The sequence below is a fragment of the Garra rufa genome, chromosome 20 (assembly GCF_049309525.1).
Source record: "Garra rufa chromosome 20, GarRuf1.0, whole genome shotgun sequence".
Classification (NCBI taxonomy): Eukaryota; Metazoa; Chordata; class Actinopteri; order Cypriniformes; family Cyprinidae; genus Garra; species Garra rufa.
Window position 1 is genome coordinate 24,538,134 of NC_133380.1, and position 24,490 is coordinate 24,562,623.

The 24,490-nt window shown below is 38.1% G+C and overlaps 1 protein-coding gene across 1 annotated transcript in view; it reads right to left on the reverse strand.

The window, feature by feature from the left end:
- Positions 1–372: 372 nt before the first annotated feature.
- The window catches only part of LOC141293481 (uncharacterized), an 85,278-nt gene continuing 61,160 nt past the window's right edge, over positions 373–24,490 (reverse strand). Inside the window, exons 8-10 of the mRNA XM_073825516.1 lie at positions 16,819–16,942; positions 2,023–2,026; positions 373–782 (exon numbers count right to left, since the gene is read on the reverse strand). Coding sequence (XP_073681617.1) covers positions 373–782; positions 2,023–2,026; positions 16,819–16,942 — 538 coding nt within the window. The remainder of the gene's footprint in view (positions 783–2,022; positions 2,027–16,818; positions 16,943–24,490) is intronic.

Sequence of the window (24,490 nt, forward strand, 5' to 3'; positions counted from 1 at the left end):
GCATGCTATGGTGGATGAAACAGGGGAGTGCAAGGGCACGGAGGAAAGCTCCGCCCATTGCATCACCGATGAGGGTGACCTGAGGCAGGACTCTGACGACTTAATTAGTTTTTTACTCAGAAATACCCTGTCTTCCTTCATCCGAATTGTCTTCCTGTCCTGGGACGCTGTTTATGAACTGTCTGTTCATATTGAACTGTCTGTCTGTCTTGCCATGACCACGTGGCTTGTTCCTTCATTCACTGCGCTCCCGATGATGGGAGTCGCTATCTCGGAACCCTCTACTGCTCTGATTTAGTCCACCAGCTCTGCTGGGCTCCAGCTTCACGGCGGCCTTCCGGAAGCCCGCCTCCACCTTGGTCACCGGAGCCATCATCGGAGTAACCCTGGCTCGTCGTCTCTCCGTCTCCACCTTAGGCTCCTACTCCCTGCTCCGCTGCCATTGGCCCTTCCTCCACCATGGCTCCTCCCTCCGTTGGCTCCACCATGGGTCGCCTTCATGGCTGCGGCCTGGGTCCTGCCTGGCTCATGAGGCTCCAAGTCCCTTCTGTCTCCGTCCTTGCTAATCCTGTTTCTTCCATGGCTCCTCCCTTTGTTGTCTCCACCCTCGTTGTCATCCTCCACAGTGTCCATTCTCCACCTGAGCCTCCACCAGTATTGTCTGCTTGCCTTCCTGCCAGCCCTTTGCCGTCCCCTGTCATTATCCCGCATCCACTCCTTTGTCCTCCTCTTAAGTCCCCCTCCATCCCACCCGTTGTTGTTTTCTGTGATTTTTGTGGAAACTGTGATACATTTTTATGATAATTGTTAAAAAAGAATAGCATTTATTTAAAATAGAAATCTTTTGTAACTTTTAATGAATCAAATGTATTATTACATTCTGACCTCAAACCTTTGAATGTTAGTGTACATTCACTGAAAGAAACAAAAAACTTTTTTATTGACATTCTACTGTGTAATATCTGGTGCAAATTTAGAACAACACAATGATTTTAAAAGATTTAATTAATAAATAATTATACAGACATGCAGTGATGGGAATAACGGCGCTATAAATAAACGGCGTTACTAACGGCGATACTTTTTTCAGTAACGAGTAATCAAACTAATTACTGTTTCCCCCGTTACAACGCCGTTACCGTTAATGACAATAAAATGCGCGTTACTATAATTGACAACACTGAAGCAGTTTTCATTCGAGCAGCGTCTCCATAGGACCTCTCTTTCTCTGGGGTGTGTGTGTGTGTGTGTGTGTTTGTGTATGTTCGGGGCTGAGGCGGGACACATAACCAGTGATGATGATTGGTGTGTCTGTAAACGTGGTGTAACTGAGAACGCGATGATTGGCTTAGATTGAGTTAATTTCCATTGTTTGCCAATCAGAGGCAGAGTAGTGCGGTTGTTCACACACAAGCACACGCACGGTCAGTCTCACACACAAATATCCACAACAACACCACAACGATGGCAAGTCCAACAAGTTCAAAGGTAGCTTTTGCAAACTGGAAGTATAAGCACTACTTTTCCCTCGCTGAGGTGAAAGGCAAAAATGTTTATGTAACGTACAACTTATGCCCAGGGAAAAAAAAGTCTCTCTGCGTCAGTGACAGGTAATTCTAATCTACCGAAGCACCTCACATCGTCACATGCCGCCACAAAATTAGTGGATAAGAACGCAGGTGATAACGATATTTAAAGTTCTAAACCATCTATTGTGCTTTACTGTTCCACAATAGTAATTATAATATGTTGAATTTGATAGTTGTCTCTCACGTTGTCCCACAACAACATTAAAATAGTGTAGATTAGTGTACAATGTTTTAGATTTATTTTATAGTTATATTAAATTAGATTTTTTTAAGTAACGCAATAGTTACTTTTCCTGGTAATTAGTTACTTTTATAATGATGTAACTCAGTTACTAACTCAGTTACTATTTGTGAGAAGTAACTAGTAACTATAACTAATTACTTTTTAAAGGTACATGCCCAACACTGCAGACATGACTAGAAATGGCCTTACTTGTCTGAAATGAGAATCAATCAGAAATGATTTCCAATGCATTTCTCTTTACTTTTAAATGCCAGCATGCTTAAAGAAATGGTTAGACTATTTATTGATGCATCACGCTGTGGTGTTAAAGCTGAGCTTCATATAGTATGTGTTTGCTGACAGATGTCATGTATCACCTCTAGCTCTTTAGTATTTCTAACTGTTGAAGTGTGCTGCTGACAAACTGTGAAAATCACACGTAACCATCTGAGTCAGTGACGCAGTACACGAGCAACACTAAAAATACTTGATTTATAATAGCAGCATTTGCAGAAAATGTCTCCTAATTAACAGTTTAGAGTGAAACAACATGTTCAAACTTATGAGGTCAACACAACGAAGTTTAACAAAGTTTTCCGTTTCACTCAAAAGTCTTGATGGGAATAAAATGTACAAAGTACAACTTGAAAATGTAATATCATTTCCTATAAAAGAAATCTCTCTAAGTATAGCAAGACATAATTTAAGTGAATTTTGCGGGTCGTGAGGGATAAGTATCATAATGGAGGCTCTCTCTTCTTGTGCGTCTCGTTTTGTCCGTCCTTCAAAATCACCTCAATAATGAAAATGATCGATTTCAGATCGTCTGGACTGCGGCTATCCTTGTGTAAAGTTGAGCAGCGGACAGATCTATTGCTTCTTCAGAGAACAGCCCTATTGTTTCTATTCTTATTTTTGTCTGCAGCATGTAGGGCACAGCTGGGGCAAATGGAGAGTCTACTAGTTGGAGGAATTAGCACATCGCCTACAGTTGTCCATTGGCAAAGATCTGGCATTCGGCAGCGAGACGGGCGGTAGTTGAGCTTAATTGCCGTGTCCTGAAACCCCGGGCCGTGAGCCGACAGGGTGACATTTACATGCTTTGAGAGGCACTTTTGATTGTGGTTTTATGAATTACATGATTAGAGGAGATTTTGCCAGCTATTCTAAGACACGCTCAAAGCAGACTGCGCTGATTAGCTAGATAGTGCCTCCCAAAAGTCAGGCCTCACGCTAGCTGCGACATTTAGGAGAAGTGATTTACCAGCTTCGCAGTGAATTGTTATGATGAGGTTACAACCTTATGGATTCCTGGAGTGTGTTTGTGATGGAGTACTGGAGCTCTTCAGCAGAGACAATAAATAAATCATCATGGAGGGAGAAAATTGATTTTTTTCCCTCTCTCTGTCTTTCCCTGACATATTGTGAAATCAAAAAATCGTTGGGAACTTTGAGGAAGAAAGAACCGTAAGTAATCACCATCTCTGACATGAGACAAACTTGATTAACCCTACTTCATAATGCATTTAACTACACAGAATGGCCAATCATAGAGTATGCATGCTCAATTCATTTTCAGCATCTAAAAAAAGGAGAAAATGTTCTTGGCCTGTGATGAAGCTACAAGGGTGGGCCTTCCTTGAAGCTTCACCCTCCTGGGAAGCATTTAAAGTCACCAACCACAGCAAAAGTATCACTTACAAAGAAGTGCTGTGGTGATAAAATAGTACATTCATGTGAAAAGCATGATAATAAATCCATATTCCTACACCCTGGCCTAAATATATATATACAATTTCCCCATACCCTATATATATCCCCTTTTTATATTATTTATTATGTATTATACATATTAAATACAATTCTCTCTCCCATCTTTTTCATTGCTACCCAATATAGTGTAAAAAAGAAACAAATATTACTTGTCTATGTAATATAGTTTATTTAAAAAATCATAAATAAATATTAATGGAAGCCTGATACAGCCACTGAATAAGGAAAAGTAATTGCGACTTTTTATTGTACAATTCTGACTTTTTTTTTTTTTTTGTAATCGCGAGTTTACATCTCGCAATTCTGACTTTTTTTTCCCTCAGACTTGTGTGATAGAAAACTTGCAATTCTAACTTGTTTTCTCAGAATTGTGAGATATAATCTCGGAATTGCAAGTTATAAATCAGAATGAAGACTTTTATTGTAATATTTATCTTACAATTCTGTGCTCTTTCTGACAATTGTGAGTTTACATCTTGCTAAACTGACTTTCTTTTCTCAGAATTGGGAGAAACTGTGTTATTTAGTGTTTTGTCATAAAGTCAAAATTGCGAAATATAAACTCGCAATTGTGAGAAATAACTTAGAATTGCAAGATATTAACTCACAGACTTTTTTTCTTACATTTGTGAGTTTAAATCTCACAAGTCTGAGTTTTTTTCTCGCAATTGCGAGTTTATATCACGCACTTCTGGCTTTTTTTCTCAGAATTGTGTGATATAAACTCGCAATTGTGAGAAAAACTCAGACTTGCGAGATTTAAACACAATTCTGAGAAAAAATGTCAGAATTGTGAGTTAATATCAATTCTGAGAAAAAAAATCAGAAATGCAAGTTTGTATTATGCATTTCTGAGAAAAAAAAGTCAGAATTGGGAGTTTATATCATGCATTTTTGGAGATAAAAGGTCAGAATTGTAAGTTTATATCACAATTCTGAGAAAAAATGTCAGAATTGCGAGTTTGTATCATGCATTTCTGAAAAAAAAAGTCAGAATTGTGAGTTTATATCATGCAGTTCTGAGAAAAAAAGTCAGAATTGCATGATATAAACTTGCAATTCTGACTTTTTTTCTCAGAATTGCATGATATAAACTCACAGTTCTGACTTTTTTTCAGAAATGCATGATGCATGAGAAAAAAGTCAAAATAGCAAGTTTGTATCATGCATTTTTGGAGATAAAAGTTCAGAATTGTGAGTTTATATCAAAATTCTGAGAAAAAAAGTCAGAATTGCAAGTTGATATCATGTAATTCTGAGAAAAAAGTCAGAATTGCAAGTCTATATCATGCATTTTTGGAGATAAAAGTCAGAATTGCGAGTTAATATTACAATTCTGAAAAAAAAGTCAGAATTGTAAGTTTATATCATGCAATTTTGAGAAAAAAGTCAGAATTGCAAGTTTGTATCATGCATTTTTGGAGATAAAAGTTCAGAATTGTAAGTTTATATCACAATTTTGACAAAAAAAAGTCAGAATTGCGAGTTTATATCAAAATTCTGAGAAAAAAAGTCAGAATTGCAAGTTTATATCATGCAATTTTGAAAAAAAAGTCAGAATTGCAAGACAAAAAGTCGCAATTACCTTTTTTTTTTATTCAGTGGCAGAAATGGACTTCCCTAATATCCAAATCTGTAATAGTAGTAAAACTTAAATCTATATAATAGCTAACATATAAAAACTTGTGGTAAAATATATATCTGTATTTTCAGATCGTGTTGTTATAAATGATGTCATATAATGTTTATGGCATAGGGCCTATTACAAAGTACTCTCGTAATTATGTTTAACTACTCAGCTGTGCCACAGCAAACTAGACAAGGTCACTTGTTTATATTCAACTACAGTATATACACAAAACTTCAGACATGTTTTATTCAACAGCCCTTCAGAAGGAACCTGCAAATTCTTTTTCTATTTGCAGGAGATGGAAGGAGAAGCTACTGTAGTAAAACGTGTCATCTCTAAGTGTGTGTGTGCGTGTGTGTGAGAGAGAGAAACAATCCTTAAGGCGTCTCACCCAAACGGTCATTAGAGAGAGTGAAAGCATTAATGGATGGTGAGCCGGTGGGGTGTGATAGCCTGACAGAGTCACATAGCACTGCAATGCCATGTTCTCTTAGCTTTGTTTCCTAATGCCCCTGACACAGACGTTGACGCAAAAAATCAGTGACCTGAAAAAGGCAGAGCGTTCACACGCAATGAGCTCCTGTGCAAAATTCTCCATGCCTTCCCAGCACTCTTTGTGTCAGAAACCCCACAACAGAGGCAAACTGATTAGATGTAGCAGCTATATCCCATCAGCCAACACAAGCGGGCAAAATGCCATTTGAGGGAGTGCCACAGAGGCCCAGTCTGCAAACAGTGTTGAGGAGTAACGTGCTATAGTAAAAATATTACTTTCCTCAGTAACAAGTAGTGTAATTTATTACAAGTAAGATTTCAGAAGTAATATTACTAATTACCACTAATAATACTAATTACTAATATTACAGCTACTATTCATTAAAAAAGTAGCTCATTACAACATTACTTGTGTTGCATAAGCTCCTAATCATCTTTAGAATGATTTTAATAAGTCACAACTCGTGTAGCCTACATGTGACGTCACCATTGCAGCAAGCTGGCAGGGAACAGCTCACATTCAGTGGCTAGAAATATTGGCATTACTTTGATTTTGCAGGAGAAAAGATGACAAGAACATTGTTGTCAGATGTATAAATTGTGGCATTACTTTATTCTGCCATTGCATGGTTTACCTACCCATCTGTTTGAACCATATTCAACTATAATCAGCTATTATCAAAAGAATTTCTGGCAAATAAAACATTTTCTTATGATCTCTGTGAAGACTTTTTACAACACATATCATGAAATATATTTGCACCTACAGTCAAGCCCGCAATTATTCATACCCCTGGCAAAGATGATGTACAAGAGGCATCATTGTGGAAAACAATATTTCTCAGGTTTTATTTACATTTGAACAAACAGTGGCATGCCCAAAATTATTCATACCCTTTGCAAACTGTCACAGTCTATGGGAAAATCCAAAGTTCTATACCATTCCAAATAGTCCAAGCTGTTCTAAAGCATCCCATTTACCCTGATTCATTGAGAACAGCTGTTTTAATCAACTCAACAGGTGAAAAACAGAAGCTCTCTGCTGTTGTTTTGTGGACAGTCATGGCTAAAACAAAGGAGCTCACTGAGGACCTGCGGCTGCGCATTGTGGCTGCTCACAAGTCAGGAAAGGGCTATAAGACCATATCTAAATGTTTTGAAGTTCCAGTGGCTACAGTGCAAAGTATTATTAAAAAATACAAGACGTTCCGCACTGTGAAAAATCTCAGAGGATGTGGTCGGAAGCCAAAAGTGACACCTGTGCTGGCCAGGAGAATAGTGAGAGAGGTAAAAAAGAATCCAAGGATCACTACCAAGGCCATCCTGATGAATCTGGGCTTTACTGGTGGCAACATCTCAAGGCAGACAGTCCAACGGACACTGCACACCGCTGAATTCTACAGACGCAGACCAAGGAGGACACCACTTCACCAGATAAGGCACACAAAAGCCCACTTGGCCTTTGCAAATGCTCATCTGGACAAAGAAGAAGACTTCTGATCTTCGGTTTTATGGTCAGATGAAACAAAAATTGAATTGTTTGGCCACAATGATGTAGCCTTCATTTGGCGTAAAAAAGGAGAAGCCTTAAACCCTAAGAACATCATCCCCACTGTCAAACATGGTGGTGGGAACCTAATGTTTTGGGGGTGTTTTTCAGCCGGTGGACCAGGGAACCTAACCACAGTAAACGGCACCATGAAAAAGGAGCAATACATCAAAATTCTCGACAACAACATCAGGCAGTCTGCAGAGAAACTTGGCCTTGGGCACCAGTGGACATTTCAGCACGACAACGACCCAAAACACACAGCAAAAGTGGTGAAGAAATGAAATGGTTAGCAGACAAAAACATTAACGTTTTGCAGTGGCCCAGCCAGAGTCCTGACTTAAATCCAATTGAGAATCTGTGGAGGGAGCTAAAGATCAGGGTGATGGCAAGGAGACCCTCCATCCTGAATGAGTTGTAGCTCATCGCTAAAGATGAATGGCCAAAAATACCCGTGGACACATGCAGAAAGCTAGTCAGCAATTATATGAAGCATTTGATTGCTGTAATAGCCAATACAGGCTTTTCTATTGATTATTGAGAAGGGTATGAATAATTTTGGACATGACACTTTTTGTTCAAATGTAAATAAAAGCTGAGAAATATTTTTTTACCACAATGATGCCTCTTGTACACCGTCTTATTATCTTTTAGGAGAAGCCTGTGTCATTTTAGGTAAAAAAAAAAAAAAAAAAAAAAAAAAAACTTGCTGGTTGAATAAAAGTAACTTTAAGTCAGAAATTGACAGGGGTATGAATAATTTTGGGCTTGACTGTAGGTAACAGGTGCATTATAGCTGCAATTAGCACATGACAATTTATGAAATGAATACTACAATTTTACTCAAAATTCAGTGTAAACCACAACTTTCTGATAATTAATTATGTAGAGAGTCCAGAGAATTGTGCTGCAGTGCTTAGATTGAGCAAAAAACATAGAACTAGTTAGTGAAAGTATTTTTTTAACATATTTGAGAATATTTAATTAACGATTTGATCAACAGCAGTAGTTCTTGAGGCAAAGTTGCTCAGTATGAGGAGATCTATCAAGTTATTGTGCGGATCTGTGAAACACCACATGATTACAAAGTTGTAAAAACTATTTAGCTTTACCTAGTGGCTGAGTCCAGGGCCATGAGTTGAACATGCCCACAGAGTTTCATTCCGATCGGCCTTCAAAATGTATTGGCCGATGGTGTCCATGTTTTCTGAGATGCACGAATGTCCTCATAGACACTAGGGGCACTTTGGACAAAAACTCAGCATACCAATTTTCAGTGCTAAGGAAAGTTACTTTTAAAAATTATGCATTACAGTATTGTGTTACTCCCTGAGTAACTCCCTAGTAACTAATAACAATACTTAGTTCATTTTTATGGAAAGTTATGTGTTACATTACTTTTGCGTTCCTTTTTAAATCTGGACAGGGCTTGCTTGTTTATTTTTAAAATAAAAAGTTTGATTTTTAGCAAATGTAAAAGCCCTTTCACTACAAAAAGTGAAATGAATAGGCCTAAGGCTGAAGGAAATCTAAATTCACATCTGTACAGTAGAACTGCAGGAAAAGGAAGTTCAACACTCTTCAGCAATGAGAAAAATGGAGCACAAATGTAAGTTAATAAAAGGTTTTGCTTATTAGTATGTTTGAGTTGGATCAACAAGGGTCAGCAACAAAGACATTGATTAATAAAATAGGATTAAATGCATAAAGAAAAAAAAAATACTGGCGTTACTTTTTTTAAAAAGTAATGTGTTACTTTTCTAGTTACTTAAAAAAAGCTATTTGATTACGTAACTCGCTTTAACTAGACTAACGGGTGCACAGTTAGAGCTGTTTTATGTTATATATATATATATATATATATATATATATATATATATATATATATATATATATATTAGGGGTGGGCATAGATTAATTTTTTTAATCTAGATTAATCTAGATTAAATCTTGGAATTAATCTAGATTAATCTAGATTAAAATGGCTAATTTGAATTCTGCTGAAGGCATTCAGAATATGTATGCTACCCAAATAATGACTAAACATGTTACACCGTACTTTTATTTTGACAGGTTGCCGTGAAGTTTCTGTGTATACAGTATGATATGATGCGAGTTTTCTCAAATGAAACGGTATAAGTGACACTCACAGCAGTTTTGGAGATTGAGTTTATCTGTTCATGTGAGATGCAAATGCCAAAAATTACCGGGAGCGTCACCTGTGTTTCAGTATGCGTGTAGTAAAAGCGCGTCTCCACCATTCATAGTATGAATTTCATACATACAGCTAGGCAAACGGAACATACCGGATTCATATTAAAACGGTCTTTTTGCATTTCAGTTTTCACAGACACTAGTCCATATCGCGATTTGAATTAAGTGACAGACCATATTTGATTTATGAATCCAAAAAAATGACGAATTTACGTGGCATTTCGCGCTATAGTAGATTTGGTTTTTATGAATGGAGGACGACGCGATCCCGTCTGTGTTTTGGCGGAGGAGACATAAACGCGCGACCATATTCTATAGTCTTTGGTATACATCCGCGTTAAACTATCAAGGTGAAAGTCATCATAGCTTGCGAAGTTTAGACCCAGCTCCCAACCCAATTTTGAGAATAGATTAACGGCGATATTTTTTTTATCGCCCGATAAAAGTCTCACGTTAACGCAGCACGTTAACGCCGATAACGGCCCACCACTAATATATATATAAATATATATATATATATATATATAAAATTAATGATTTTAAGAGTCTAGATAATTAAAGTTGAGCGAAAAACCTAGAAATAGTTCACAAAAGTAGTTTTTATTTTACATAATTGAGAATATTTAGCCTAATAAACGATTTGATTGACAGCATTGTTTCTTGAGACAACCTTGCTCAGAATATTGTGTGGATGTTTGAAACACCAAGTGATTACAGAGGTGTAAAACTCTTTAGCACCGCCTTGTGGCCAATTTCTTTAAAATTTCTACACACTTCCAGGGTCATGAGTAGAACATGCCCACCGAGTTTCATTCTGATTGCCCTCTGTTAAACTTGGTGTTCAAAGTTCATTGGCATATGGCGACACTTGTGGCACTTTGAACAAAGACATGGCATACCAATTTGAAAGTCAATCAGACTAACAGGTGCATAGTTATGATAACCTTGCCTAATTAGTGCTCAAAATTCTTGGCCGATGGCGGCCATTTTTTTTTTTGGATACGCAAATGTCCTCATAGACACTTGTGGCACTTTGAACAAAGACACACCATACCAATTTTAGGTCAATCGGACTACTTTCCGTTCATAGGCTGTTTAGTAAAAGTGGCTCCCCCCTTACAAAAGTGAGTCGAAAGTTCAATGCCGGCAATGCTTTTTGAGATACACAAATGTTCTTTTAAACTCGTGTGGCACTTTGGACAAAGACACGCCACACCAATTTTCAAGTCGATTGGATTAACAAGTTCATAGTTATAGCTGTTGTTATGTTTATTCTCTGTTATAGTGGCACCAAGTGGAAAAATTCTGCATTTATTTTACTGTGACCTCAGATTGAGCTCTTACATACGTATTCCGAGTTTGGCAAAAATATCTTTCCATTTAAGAGTTACAGACATTTTAGTAAAAGTGGCTCTGCCCCTTACGAACAATTTGGTTGTGCCGTCATTACGGTGAGTCGAGCGTTACATTTTCTTTTTGATAATTATTAATATTCACCCTCCAGATAATCTTTTTTACACCGGTTTAGTTCCGATCAGTTGAACTTAAAGGTGACGTTGGAATCGTGAGCCAAGGATTCCAAAGATATAAGACACTTGAGCTTATGACTAATGGTTTAGGAGTTATGAGCGATTTCGTACTTAAGGCCAATTAGGGCGAGCATTGGTGACGTTGTAGATGGTGTGGGTACTAACATCCGTCCAAGTTTCAAGTCTCTACAACAAACAGGTTGGTCTGCCCGATCATTTGTAGCGGAGAATGCTGGTTCTTGGACATTGTAACAATTACAATAGAGTTGCAGCACTACGTGCTTGAACCCCTAATAATATTTTTAAAAGGAGTAATGAGTAATAAATTACATTTCTGAGTTACAACCCCAACACTAATCACAAACCAGCAGACTTCTCTGCAGCTTTTGCTGTGATTGATGTTTAAACATATTTTAGCACCGGCAAATAAAAATTTTCCTCATAGAGACAGAGTGAGAACAAACCCGAACTCCTCTACAGCTGAAATGTCACGCTCCTCCAACACAGATTCTAGTCTAGCACTATGAATCATTTTAACAACAATTGTTCGTTCGCCAGCCAGGAATTGTCTTCCAGATGAAATATTTCATGGGCCCATTTGAAAGGCGTGCCATATGCATCCTTAATGAATCTATATTTCAGGTTATGATTCTCTCTCAGGAGTTAAAGGAGGTTGGTCCAACATTAACAATAAATCCTCAGCTAGTGGCAATTAGGGAACAGCATCTGACATCCTCTCGCGTAATACCCACAATCCCAACACACACGCGCGCTACACCTGTTCTTAATTACTGCGGGTCTGCTTTTTAACTTTTATTCATATTGCACTGGAAGCTTGGCACACACTTTCTAAAACTATTTAACATCACTGCTGACCCTACAGAAATGAACCATGGGAAATTTTAATAGCCAAGGTCATAGGGTCAAAGTTTGGCTGATTAACTTTCATGGTTAGACCTTGATAGCATATGAAGTATATGCGTATGGCTTAGGTGTTTGGCTCTGGAACACAATTTTTGAATTTACAAATAAATCCAGACAAAAAAAGAGTGTCACATGATTACATTAATGACTGTCATATACCATACAGCACTTCCACCAGCTGGGCAACCATCATTGAGATTAATGGGAATGCTAACAGTTCTCACCAGGTATTTTAGACCTTCCTAGTCACATGATGAAGCCACAACTAATGCTGCCGTGAAACATCACCAGCAACGCCCCGCAATTAGCACACAATCAACCCCTCCGCACAAAAGACATGATCGTTCCTGGCCTCATTTGAGCAGAAGAAGAGCAATTATCTGCTACTTACAGTAAAGCGCTAAATTACACCCACTTTAACTGGCGATTTGACGGAGGACATTTCATGGATCACTGTTGCATTGGGAGTGTCATGAAAATATGTCGCCCGCTGTTAAACGGAAGAGCCAGTCACAGATGATATCTCATCAGGGGCTCTTCTGTGCCGTCTAGGTGGCATGAGTTACAGCGGGATGCGGGAGGGGCCGTCCACGCACCATAAAACCCTAACTCATAAATGATAACTGCCCAAATTATAGATAAGCATGGACACTTCGAACAGGGATAATACATCAGCGGGGGTGATTGATGGGCTGGAATTTGACCACTGATGAGAAGGGGTTGAGAATTACTGTCAGCCAGCTTACTGACCAGAGCCTGAGGGCAGTCGTGGAACTTGATTAATGGCTTGCTGTGATTATACGAAGCTTCACAGAGGAGCGCCAGCTTAGCAGCATAACTTAAAGAGTGAAAGACGGAGTTTGAGGTGAGTTTGAAGCGAATTTGACCCAAACAGCATGCCCACAGATCAGTTGCAATCCACTCTCTGTTTTAAAAGTTCTAAAAATTACATTAAAGGACCTTTATACAGTGTCTGCCATTGCAAAGGCCATAAGTCTATTCCTCTGTCTTCTATTTTCATTGGTGTTTAAATTCAATATGGCATCAAACAGACTAGGGGTGGACGATATTCCGGTAGACACGATTAACCGTTAGAATTTTGTCAACCGGTAGATTGTGGGAATATTGGGAGTTATTTTTGACGTGTTATAGGCCTTGAGCAGTTAAATACACATGCCTGTCTATGTAAACACACTAATTTAGATCTTAAGTGAAAGCAAACAGCTGAGAAAGAAAACACATGTGTAATTGTATAATGGATCTGGATAGCTCTTAAAGTGATAGCAGTCTAACTAATCTACAGTCTAATGTTTGAGCAACAGTTTATTAGATGGACAGATCGTTAACGGCTGGACTATGTGGTCTATAGTACAATTTCAACGTTTTGGTCCCAGAGCCACTTAGTTATCACTTTTGCCTTATGGCACGGTGCTCCATCGTGCTGGAAAATGCATTGTTCTTCACCAAACTGTTGTTGGATTGTTGGAAGAAGTTGCTGTTGGAGGGTGTTTTGGTACCATTCTTTATTCATGGCTGTGTTTTTGCGCAAAATTGTGAGTGAGCCCACTCCCTTGGATGAGAAGCAAGCCCACACATGAATGGTCTCAGGATGCTTTACTGTTGGCATGACACAGGACTGATGGTAGCGCTCATCTTTTCTTCTCCGGACAAGCCTTTTTCCAGATGCCCCAAACAATCGGAAAGAGGCTTCATCTGAGAATATGACTTTGCCCCAGTCCTCAGCAGTCCATTTGCCATACTTTTTGCAGAAGATCAATGTGTCCCTGATGTTTTTTTGAAGAGAAGTGGCTTCTTTGCTGCCCTTCTTGACACCAGGCCATCTTCCAAAAGTCTTGGCCTCACTGTGCGTGCAGATGCGCTCACACCTGCCTGCTGCCACTCCTGAGCAAGCTCTGCACTGGTGGCACTCCGATCCCGCAGCTGAATCCTCTTTAGGAGATGATCCTGGCGTTTGCTGGACTTTCTTGGACGCCCTGAAGCCTTCTTAACAATGCAGTGGAAAGTTTTTTGGGTTTTTTTCGGGATTAAGTTAATTTTCATGGCAAAGAAGAACTATGCAATTCATCTGATCACTCTTCATAACATTCTGGAGTATATGCAAATTGCTATTATAAAAACTTAAGCAGCAACTTTTCCAATTTCCAATATTTATGTAATTCTCAAAACTTTTGGCCACAACTGTATACTTGCCTTACAGACATGAATTTTTTTTCTATAGAGAGTGAAATGTCTACTTTCAAATGAAGCAATTCAAATAGAAAATAAATATTCTCAGATTATGTAATCCAAATGAAACGTGCATACAGGTGCATCACTATTGAGGACATAATGAGTCAGTGTTGCCAACTTCATCTTTTAAGCCTTCTTTGCATGCGCTTGAACGCTTATTAATAGTCGACTAATGCTTTAAAAGAACAACTACTAGTTGACTAGAAAAATCAATGTAGTTTTCATTAGGGCCGGGACTTTAACGCGTTAATTTAGATTAATTAATTACACAAAAATAACGCGTTAAAATTTTTTAACGCATTTTAATCGCACTTAGTTTTGCACCGCGGAACGTTTCTCACTGGATGAGATTCGGCGGACCGATTATACTGGAGCACCAACTAGCGTTCAGACAAGCTGCGTCCGTCCTAAATAGTATTGTATGTTCCAAATCGTAGTATGTTTAAAAAAGTATTCCAAAGATTCCCGGATGGTCAACTACTTAACGATCAATGCACACTCTTAACGGCTAATATTGCCCGCAACACACTGCGCCGTGAACGAGGATTCAATTAGAACTACAAACACGCATAAAAAGTGTTAAAAAACTACAAACATGGAGGATATGCGCGACCAACGGACAGGTAGAGAAAGGGGTTTGAGTGATAAATAATCAGTGTGTAACCTGATAAAAACATATTTTTTAAATGTTATCCGCGTTATATTCCATGTGCAGCAACATTTATAATGATAGGTTTGGTCATTAACGTTTAAATGCATAATTAAGCAAACACAAGAGCAGAGTTCTTGGCATGAAAGACTCGTTAAAGAACGTGCCTCTTAATTTCTCTCTAATACGGTAGGAAATTAAATTAAACTAAATGTAGATAATGTTAACTGTGATGATTGACAGGGCAGTTTAAACAGCAACAGAGCGTCCGTTAAAGAAGCAGTTATGACGAAGTAGTATGTCCCAAAGCCTGCCTACTATTCTGCTACATTCTCAAAAGTATGTACTTTTCTTCACAAAAAGAGTACATACTTATAGGGCATAGTATAAGTAGGTGAATTGGGACACAGCAAAACAAACCACAGTGAACATGGACAAAAAAGCTGATGAGACCGCTTGGTTGGCCCAGTGGATGGGAAATTTTGTTATAAAAAAGGAATGGATGGAAGTATCGATAAGAACATGGTTGTGTGCAAGCTATGCAACAAGGAATTCGCATATCACTGTAGCAAATCGAGCCTATTGCTACACTTAATGGCAATATTGCACTGGTCTGTTGGACTTGGTTGAACAAAAATAAACAATATTTTGTTGCTTAAGCTTATGTATTCAGTCATTATTCAATGGTATACTAAAAATCCATGTAAAAATCTTACTTCTCACTGTTCTCAGGTCAAATATTTATATGCGATTAAAATGCGATTAATTTCGATTAATTAATTACAAAGCCTCTAATTAATTCGATTAAATTTTTTAATCGAGTCCCGGCCCTAGTTTTTATACATTTGATTACTTTATACAATGTATGTAGCATTTCTCATTTGTTCTACTGTTTTTGTGACCTATTGCTTGCAATTAGTTTCTTATTCTTATTTAATCGACTGTTTACTAAGATTGAGCTGTTTTTTTCTTGTATTTATTATAGGCTAGTGTTTTTTGTGATATTGACACTGGTGACAAGAATTATTTTTATGGTATCAAAAGACCAATGACCTTATTTAAAGCAAAAATAACACACACACACACACACACACACACATATATATATATATATATATATATATATATATATATATATATATATATAATATTGTGAAATAAAATTACTCTTGGGCTTATATTATAAATCTGTACTACTAAAAGACTATCATTCAAGAGAGTTTATGTGTGTGATTTGGAAAAGAGTTCAATGAAACTATTTGAAGTGTAACAGGTTTGCTCCAACTTTTTACTTCACTGCTGGGTCAAATGTACTCATTATAAAGGGAAAACTGATAGTTCTTCCCTTCAGCTCAAAAGAACGCTGGGATCGCTTTCTGCTGTCCCGTGAGGTTGGTGTAAACAGGTCACCATCTCACTGAATAAAGCACAGAGCTCCTCGTCCTTAAGGACGGCACATCCCTGCCAAAGAACTCTCATGACATTTCACTGAAAAATGTCAAGGTAAAACCATCTCAGTATTAAAAATTATATTCTTTAATAATAAACATGTTTTTTTCTGTTTTAATAATCCCTCCCTGCCTGCCCTTCAAGACACTTCAATGCACCTGTTTATTGCGGTTCTACATTTGAATGAAACCTCCTGAAGTGTGAGGTGTCACTCATGGATCAGAGTCAAAATATTAGAGATGACGTCTCTCACACACATATGTCACAGAAACGGATCATCAGAAACCATTATCATTTCATAATTATTGTTCATTACATCTACAATGTCACATCTTTTCCTAAGTTTATTCATTTTTGTCCTTCATGGCTCCTTGACAGATTAAGGAACACTAATTTCTGCGGGCATAATTAACAATATGAATAACACAGAAAAATCTAAATAAACATCTATTTCATTTTTTATTTATAACCAGGTATTTTTAGCATAAGCAAGCTATATAAAAGGCTACAAAATATCACTGATGATTATGAATGTTAAACTCACGGTGATGACCAGCAGAATTCCTTTGAGCAGTGTCAGCAGTGATGTGATGGGCTGAATGATGATCTGGGCCAGAAGAATACCCAACGAAAGTGTCCATGTAAATGCAGGGATCACGTAGACATGACTGCAGAAGCAAAATCAGGCAAACAGTCATCTTATCCCCCATTGTTTTAAATTACAGCTTCAGTAACTTCAAATAATACGCAACACCACCTCTCAAAATTACAGACTACAGCGAGAGGAAATGACAACAGCACAATACAATCTTAAGACAAGTATTCTTTACAATTTCCCTGCAAAACATAGACTTGGTCTCTTTAAATCACATCCTGAATGAGGAGAGGCACATTTCTCCTCTCCAAAGAAAACAACAGGGGGCAGGTAATTGTTTTGAAGTGTCTGTCTCTATCTGATAAGAGTGCCGCCTGATCCTGTGCTCTGTAATACAGTCAACTTCACAAATGCTTCCATTATTTTTATTGCAAAAATATGCTCAGAAGAATAGCACTGTCAAGAATGCTGTCAAAAAACATATGCATGATACATAACACAGGAACTCATGGGATGGTATTTCTCAAAAGAGATAGTTGGATAGTTCACTCCAAAATGTAAACTCTGTCATTAATTACTCTCCCTCATGTTGTTCCAAACCTGTAAGACATTTGTTCATCTTCGGAACACAAATTAACAATGTCCTTACTACCTTTCTGGGCCTTAAACATGTTAGTTGCGTTGCTGTCTATGCAGGGTCAGAAAGCTCTCGGATTTCATCAAAAATATCTTAATTTGTGTCTTACAAGTTTGGAACGACATGAGGGTTAGAAGAGAGAATTTTAATTTTTGGGTGAGCTGGCCCTTTAAGCATTAAATATATACACCGTTTTACATAATCAGTCCATTTTTTTTTTTATATGTTGACCAAAAAAGTTTATTTCTTGTCCTCATTGCAAATTCTTGCCAGGATGCTTTCATATGATGCAACCTCAATGATTCCATCAATATGCTCTTTTATATCTGAGGGTTTTGGGGCATTTCCAATTGCATAATGTGATCTTAGCTTCCGTAATAGAATCAATTTTTATAAGGGTAAACACATTCTAACTATGGCGCCAAGGGCAATTTTGGACCTCAGCCACTTTATTAAGTATTTTGAGAGTTTTGCGCCGGTATTCCTGTAACATTATTATCTACGTTTGCGGACAGAGGTCAAATTCTATTGTCCCAACGCAACGCAAACTTATTTATGAACTCAATTCAGCAAGACCACCATATCCCACAGATAAATATGGCTTTTATAATGGATTAAGAGAACTGCGAATACTTTACCAGGGCTGAAATAACCTATTGATTTGTGCTTGCAGGATCACTTTACATTCACTCTCTCTCTCTTTGCACCCTTGGTCACAGGCATCTGCCTATGATGTGTTCTTAATGAAGCATTTAGCCATCGATGTGGTACAGGCCGCCTTGAGTGGATAATTTTCAGGTTAAGTATTTACTGGGGTGTTGAAAAATAAATTACTTTTGTGGCAATAAGTGCAATTACAAAGAAATTCTGTAGGGAACAGTATAGATGTGAAAACCTTGGTGTTTTCTGCTGATCACCATTAATTCTCATACTTTTGTAATGTTTTTAATGATTGTACATTGTACATTTTACAGAAAAACAAATGTAAACAGAGTGTAATAGTGATTAAGAATAGACCACAACAAAAAAAAAAAACATCCATCTGCACAACTACATATTATTGTTAAAATACAATGTAATTTAATAATATGCTCCAGCATCACTGCGACCATACAGGATAAGCGGTTTGGAGAAAGGATGGATGGATATATAATATAATATATGAATATTATATAAGTGCATATTATTAATATTTTCAAACCCTAGGTCGCAACCCTCGGATGGGTCGCAAGACTTAAAAAAATGGGTCGCCAGGATGAGCTGAGGAAACTGTATTGTCTATATGTATGTAACAAAGTACAAGATTAGAGAGGAAGGAAGCGGGAACCGCCAAACTACTTGTTTTTGCAGTGTTGAACATTGTAGCCAATCACAGACATACATTTGTTGATTACAAAAACGCAATGGCCAATCAGTTAGTCAATGGCGTTTCAGCAGAATTTTCTGAGATTGCGATAAACTTAAATAAGTGACAGCTTTTTAGTGAAGCTTTGCGTGCTTTCTTGTCCGTAGTCAATTGAATACAAGATGTTTTTGATGCTGCTCAGAGGACCAATGTGGTGTACTTACTACAAGTCTCAGCAGTGACCACATATATCCGCATATAAACAGGGGATTATTACCCGTCATTTTAAATTTCATATTTTAATTACAATTTTAATAGATTCTCATTTTAATGAACCGATATCTATTTTTAAATCCCAATCTATCTTTTGGTCCATGCTGTTTTTAGTTGAAGAATGAACAATACATAGTGCGCCTCTCATCCAATAAATCACAATAGCACTGTGCTTTTGTACTTTTATATGAAAAAGTATCATATGTCTGTTTATGTATAATTCTGTCCATTTCATTATGAAATTCAAGCAATAGATACCATTTGGCGCTCTTTAATGCGCTTAAACTTGCTACTCGCATGCGAGTAATCAAGTGCATAGCAAAAGATTCATGACAGTTTCGATTATGTTCTGAATCCCTCTGCTGGCACACTGGAGCGCACTCGCCATCAACTGGACAGTGGTGGGAATCACATCTACAAATTACAATAGATCACCCTCAGTGTACTGTCAAGTAACGGACTGCCTTCAGATTTTTCTTTTCTGTTAACGCGACATCTGAAATATATATATAAATTGACGCGACCCATATGTATATGTATGAATATGTATATTTATGTGTGTATATATATATATATATATATATATATACACATAAATATTAGGGGTGGGAATCTTTAGGTACTTCACGATCCGATTCCGATTCCGATTCTGAGAGCCACGATCCGATTCTAAAACGATTCTTGATCTACATTTTCCCCCAATTAATTCTTCTGTTGTGCAATACAAGTTTACAATTTTAAAAACATGCAAAATTGCAGTTTCTATGCTTTTTGTTTATAGTTGAAATCTCTGTAAAAGTAGGTGTGTCAATCTTCACTGGTTTCAAGATTCAATTTAATTACTGTTTTCATTTTCAACTAAACATCACAATGCTCACATTCTCAGTTTTCAATAGTACTGCACATGGCTACATTTTCATATACGTTTTATATCAAATTTATTTTGTGCCAATTTTACTTCATTTTTTAAATTATATAAGCAAGGTACTTTTTAAAACAATTATTTAAAATAAGTGTTCTTTAGGTATCTGAAAGTTTACAGACAATAGTTCTTTTTTCCTCAGCATTACTGCCATTTTATTATTACTGATGAGATCATAAACAGGCTGCATAATGCACAGCAGTGGCGAGCAGTGACCTTTTTTTTTTTTTTTTTTTGCTAAAACCACCAGTAATACCAAAAATAATAATTATTTAGAAACCAATAAAATCAGAGATGAAATCATACTTTAATATTTCCCCTTTTTCCTGTCCATTGAGAAATTATGACAATATACAGTTAGGATGTTTTGTTTTTTTTCATTTGATTTAGTTGAGTAAGTTGTGCATCAAACACAATATGATTTTCGGCAATCAGGATCTGGCAGCAACAGCGTGTTTTTTTCCGCTTGGGCGAGCGCTTCGCGGACAGCTTACCCTGCGAATGAAATCATGCGCATGCCAGCGAAACCAAGAATGCGCATGCAAGTGCATTTAACTGCATCTGCAATCGAGCTTTAGGTCGAACAAACACAAAGCGCACGTGAAAGTCAGTCAGTGCACGAGTTTTGTGCATCTAATTGTACTGCATTCCAGACGGCAGAAATGAAAGCATAAAGCATAGGTAAAACACGGCGGGTGGAAGCACACAATGTCAAGCAGTGCAAATTCAGTGCAATGAAGCCTGCAGCGTCTCTAGCGCGCACACGTGCCATATGCGGGAAAAACAAACAAACTCAGAATCGATTCTGAAATATTAGGAATCGATTCAGAATCGTTGAAGAGAGAATCGCGATGCATCAGAGAATCGATTTTTTCTCCCACCCCTAATAAATATACATATTCATACATATAAATATGGGTCGTGTCAATTTTAAAAGGGAAAAAATAGGGTCACTCTCAAAAATGTTTGAAAATCACTGCACTAGAGGATGCAGTGCAAGTTCCCTTGAAGGGAAACATCTCTGGGGTACTTATGTAACCATGATTCCCCGAGAGGAATCAAGACACTACATCCCCTAGTGCACACTAAGGGGACACAGTGTGAGTAACCTTTAAGGGGAACGTCTCGGATTACACATGTAACCATGTTTCCCCGAGAGGGATTGAGACACTGTCTTCTAGTGGACACTAAGGTATTGCAGTGGGAGTTCCCTTAAAGAGGAACTAAACACAATCTAAGATACGAATCAGTCATAAGTTAGGTTATGTATGTAACTAAGACAGAACGTCTTGTCCCCCTTAGTGTCCACTAGAGAACGCAGTGCGAGTTCACTTGAAGTGGAAAATCTCAGGTTATGCATGTAACCATGGTTCCCTTAGTGTCCACTAGAAGACACAGTGCAAGTTCCCTTGAAGGGGAATGGCTCAGGTTATGCATGTAACCATGGTTCCCCTTCAAGGGAACAAGCCACTGCGTTCCCTTAGTTGCCACTAGAGAACGCAGTGAAAGTTCCCTTGAAAAGGAATGTCTCAGGTTGCATGTAACTGCTGCATGTAACCATGGTTCCCCAAGAGGGATCGAGACACTGTATCTTCTAGTGGACACTAAGGGGACGCAGTGAGTATTCCCTTGAAGGGGAACATCTAGGCATTACGTTATGCATGTAACCATGGTTCTCTGAGAGGGAAAAAGACACTGCGTCCCCTTAGTGTCCACTAGCGGATGAGGTGCGTATCCCCTTGAAGGGGAACTAAACACAAAATTTGAGATTCAAATCAGTCAAAAGTTGGGTTACACATGTAACCAAGGTTCCCCTTCAAGGAAACTCACACTGTGTCCCCTTAGTGTCTACTAGAGGATGCAGTGTTAGTTCCCTTGGAGGGGAACATCTTGGTTGTGCATGTAACCATAGTTCCCAGAGAAGGAACTAAACACTGTGTCCCCTTTAGTGTCCACTAGAGGATGCAGTGCAAGTTCCCTTGAAGGGGAACATCTCGGTTGTGCATGTAACCATGGTTCCCAGAGAGAGAACGAGACACCTTAGTGTCCATTAGAGGAAACAGTGTGAAATCCACTGAAGGGGAACGAGATACTGTATCCCCTTGGTGTCCACTAGAGAATGCACTGAGTTCCCTTGAAGGGGAATGTCTTGGGTTACACATGTGACCATGGTTTCCTGAGAGGGATCGAGACACTGGATCTTCTAGTGGACACTAAAGGCATGCAGTGTGAACTAAACACAGTCTAAGATACTAATCAGTCAAAACTTGTAATTTTACTTTTGACGAGTCATAGCCTTGAGTTTGGGCAGCGAAGGAGTTTACTACAGGAAAAAAAAATATCAATAAACTGTATCCAACTGCACATAAATTTCTAATGCTTCTGACATATTGATACGGCTCTCTGATATTTAAGATTCTAGGCTTTTACCATTTTCTGACTGAGTCTATTTTCATCAGTCTGTCACCTTTGCGGCCCGCAGTTCTCTGAATACCACAAAAAGAGGATCAAGCGACCAATCGATAAACTTCATCTCTGCATTTTTTTCCGACATTTTTAGAACTTCATTAGCAGGTTGACTTGGGTGGATTTGGCACTGATGTGCCCCTGAAGGATTGTGGGAATGGTTTCTTTATATGCTATGAGTCTTAAAGCTGCAGAGGGAAGAAAAAGACAGACAAACAGGAACGATGCAGAAAGAAAGCAAGAACGAAAGACTCAGAATGACAGTATCCTGCCCCAGATGGGAGTACTGACAGCACACATTTGTCTGTGACATCCCACTCCCTACAGGCTGGAGATGCCCACCCCTCATCCCCACATCATCAGCCAAAACTAAACAGAATGAGACTATGATTCTCTGCACAATCAGACTCCTTTTGATGCTCTGAAATAAAGCCACTTCATATCCCTAAAGAAAAACGTGAGAGCTGTCTGGCATATTAATATTTTATTATAAAACAATTTTATTTAGGTTGACGCAAGCATATATGGTCTGTGATGTTGTTCAAACCTTATTTGTGACACTGGACCACAAAACCAGCCAGAAGAGTCAAGAGGGAACTTTACAAAATATCTTCATGGAACATGATCTGCACTTAATATTGTAATGATTATTGGCATCAAAGAAAAAGTGATCATTTTGACCCATACAATGTATTTTATTTATTTTTTATTTTTTGGCTATTGCGACCAATATACCCATGCTACTTATGCTTTGGTGGTCCAGGGTCAAATATGACAAAAGGAAACATTTAGAAGAATGTTCAAGCTGCTCTTTTCCATACAATGACAGTGACTGTTAAAAACAAAAATTACGATAATCCCCGAGAGGGAACGAGACCTCTCGGGTTACGCATGTAACCATGGTTCCCCGAGATCAATGGAGATATTGAAGTCACTAAGGGGAAGCAGTGTCTCGTTCCCTTGAAGAGAAATGTCTTGGGTCATTGAGAGAGAGATCCATAAACTGAACTAATGAGCTGATGATCTCAATCAGGTGTGTTGAATAAGGGAGACATGCAAAATGTGCAGAGCAGGGGTCCCCCAGGAGTGGAATTGAGAACCACTGCTCTAGTGGACGCTAAGGGGACGCAGTGCGAGTTCCCTTTGAAGGGGAACTAAACACAATTTGAGATTCAAATCAGTCAAAAGTTGGGTTACGCATGTAAACAAGGTTCCCCTTCAAGGAAACTCACACTGCGTCCCCTTAGTGTCTACTATAGGACACAGTGCCAATTCCCTTGGAGGGGAACATCTTGGTTGTGCATGTAACCATAGTTCCCAGTGACGAAAAAACCCTTGAAGGGGAACATCTTAAATGCTATTCCCTTGAAGGGGAACATCTTCAATGCTATTCATGTTTGCACATTCAAATATGGTGTGTGACTTGACTTGGCAATGCCACTGGTTATAAGACAGTTGAGAGACAATCTAAATGCACCAAAATTGCATATGCACATATTCAAATAGCACAAATGAGATCTGAAAGCTAGCAGAATGGGTAATTGATACTTTATGGTGCCTTTTGACATTTGGTCACCATTTACTTTAATCGTATGGAAACCTGAGCATGAATGGCTTTTTCCATTTTTGTTTTACTTAAAAAATACATGAACTTTCATGAACCATCTAATGGACTCACCAAACAGAGCTTTATCTTCATTTTCCTGCCTGTATAAATTCTAGTCCCATGAGTCCTTTCAAAAGTTCACCTAAAGCATAATGACTGTAAAAGCTACATTTTTATCCTGATGATAATCTTTCTCAAAGCACCAAGAGGTAATTTAACTTTAAATATAGTGATTTATTATTTATGTGTGTGGGAATTGAATGCACTAGGTTTAGAACCATATATAAGATAAATTGATTTCTGTCCTCTCATAAAGCACTGAATGATAAACCTATTTCCTACTGAATTTTTCTCAAGTGGGTGTTTTTTTTC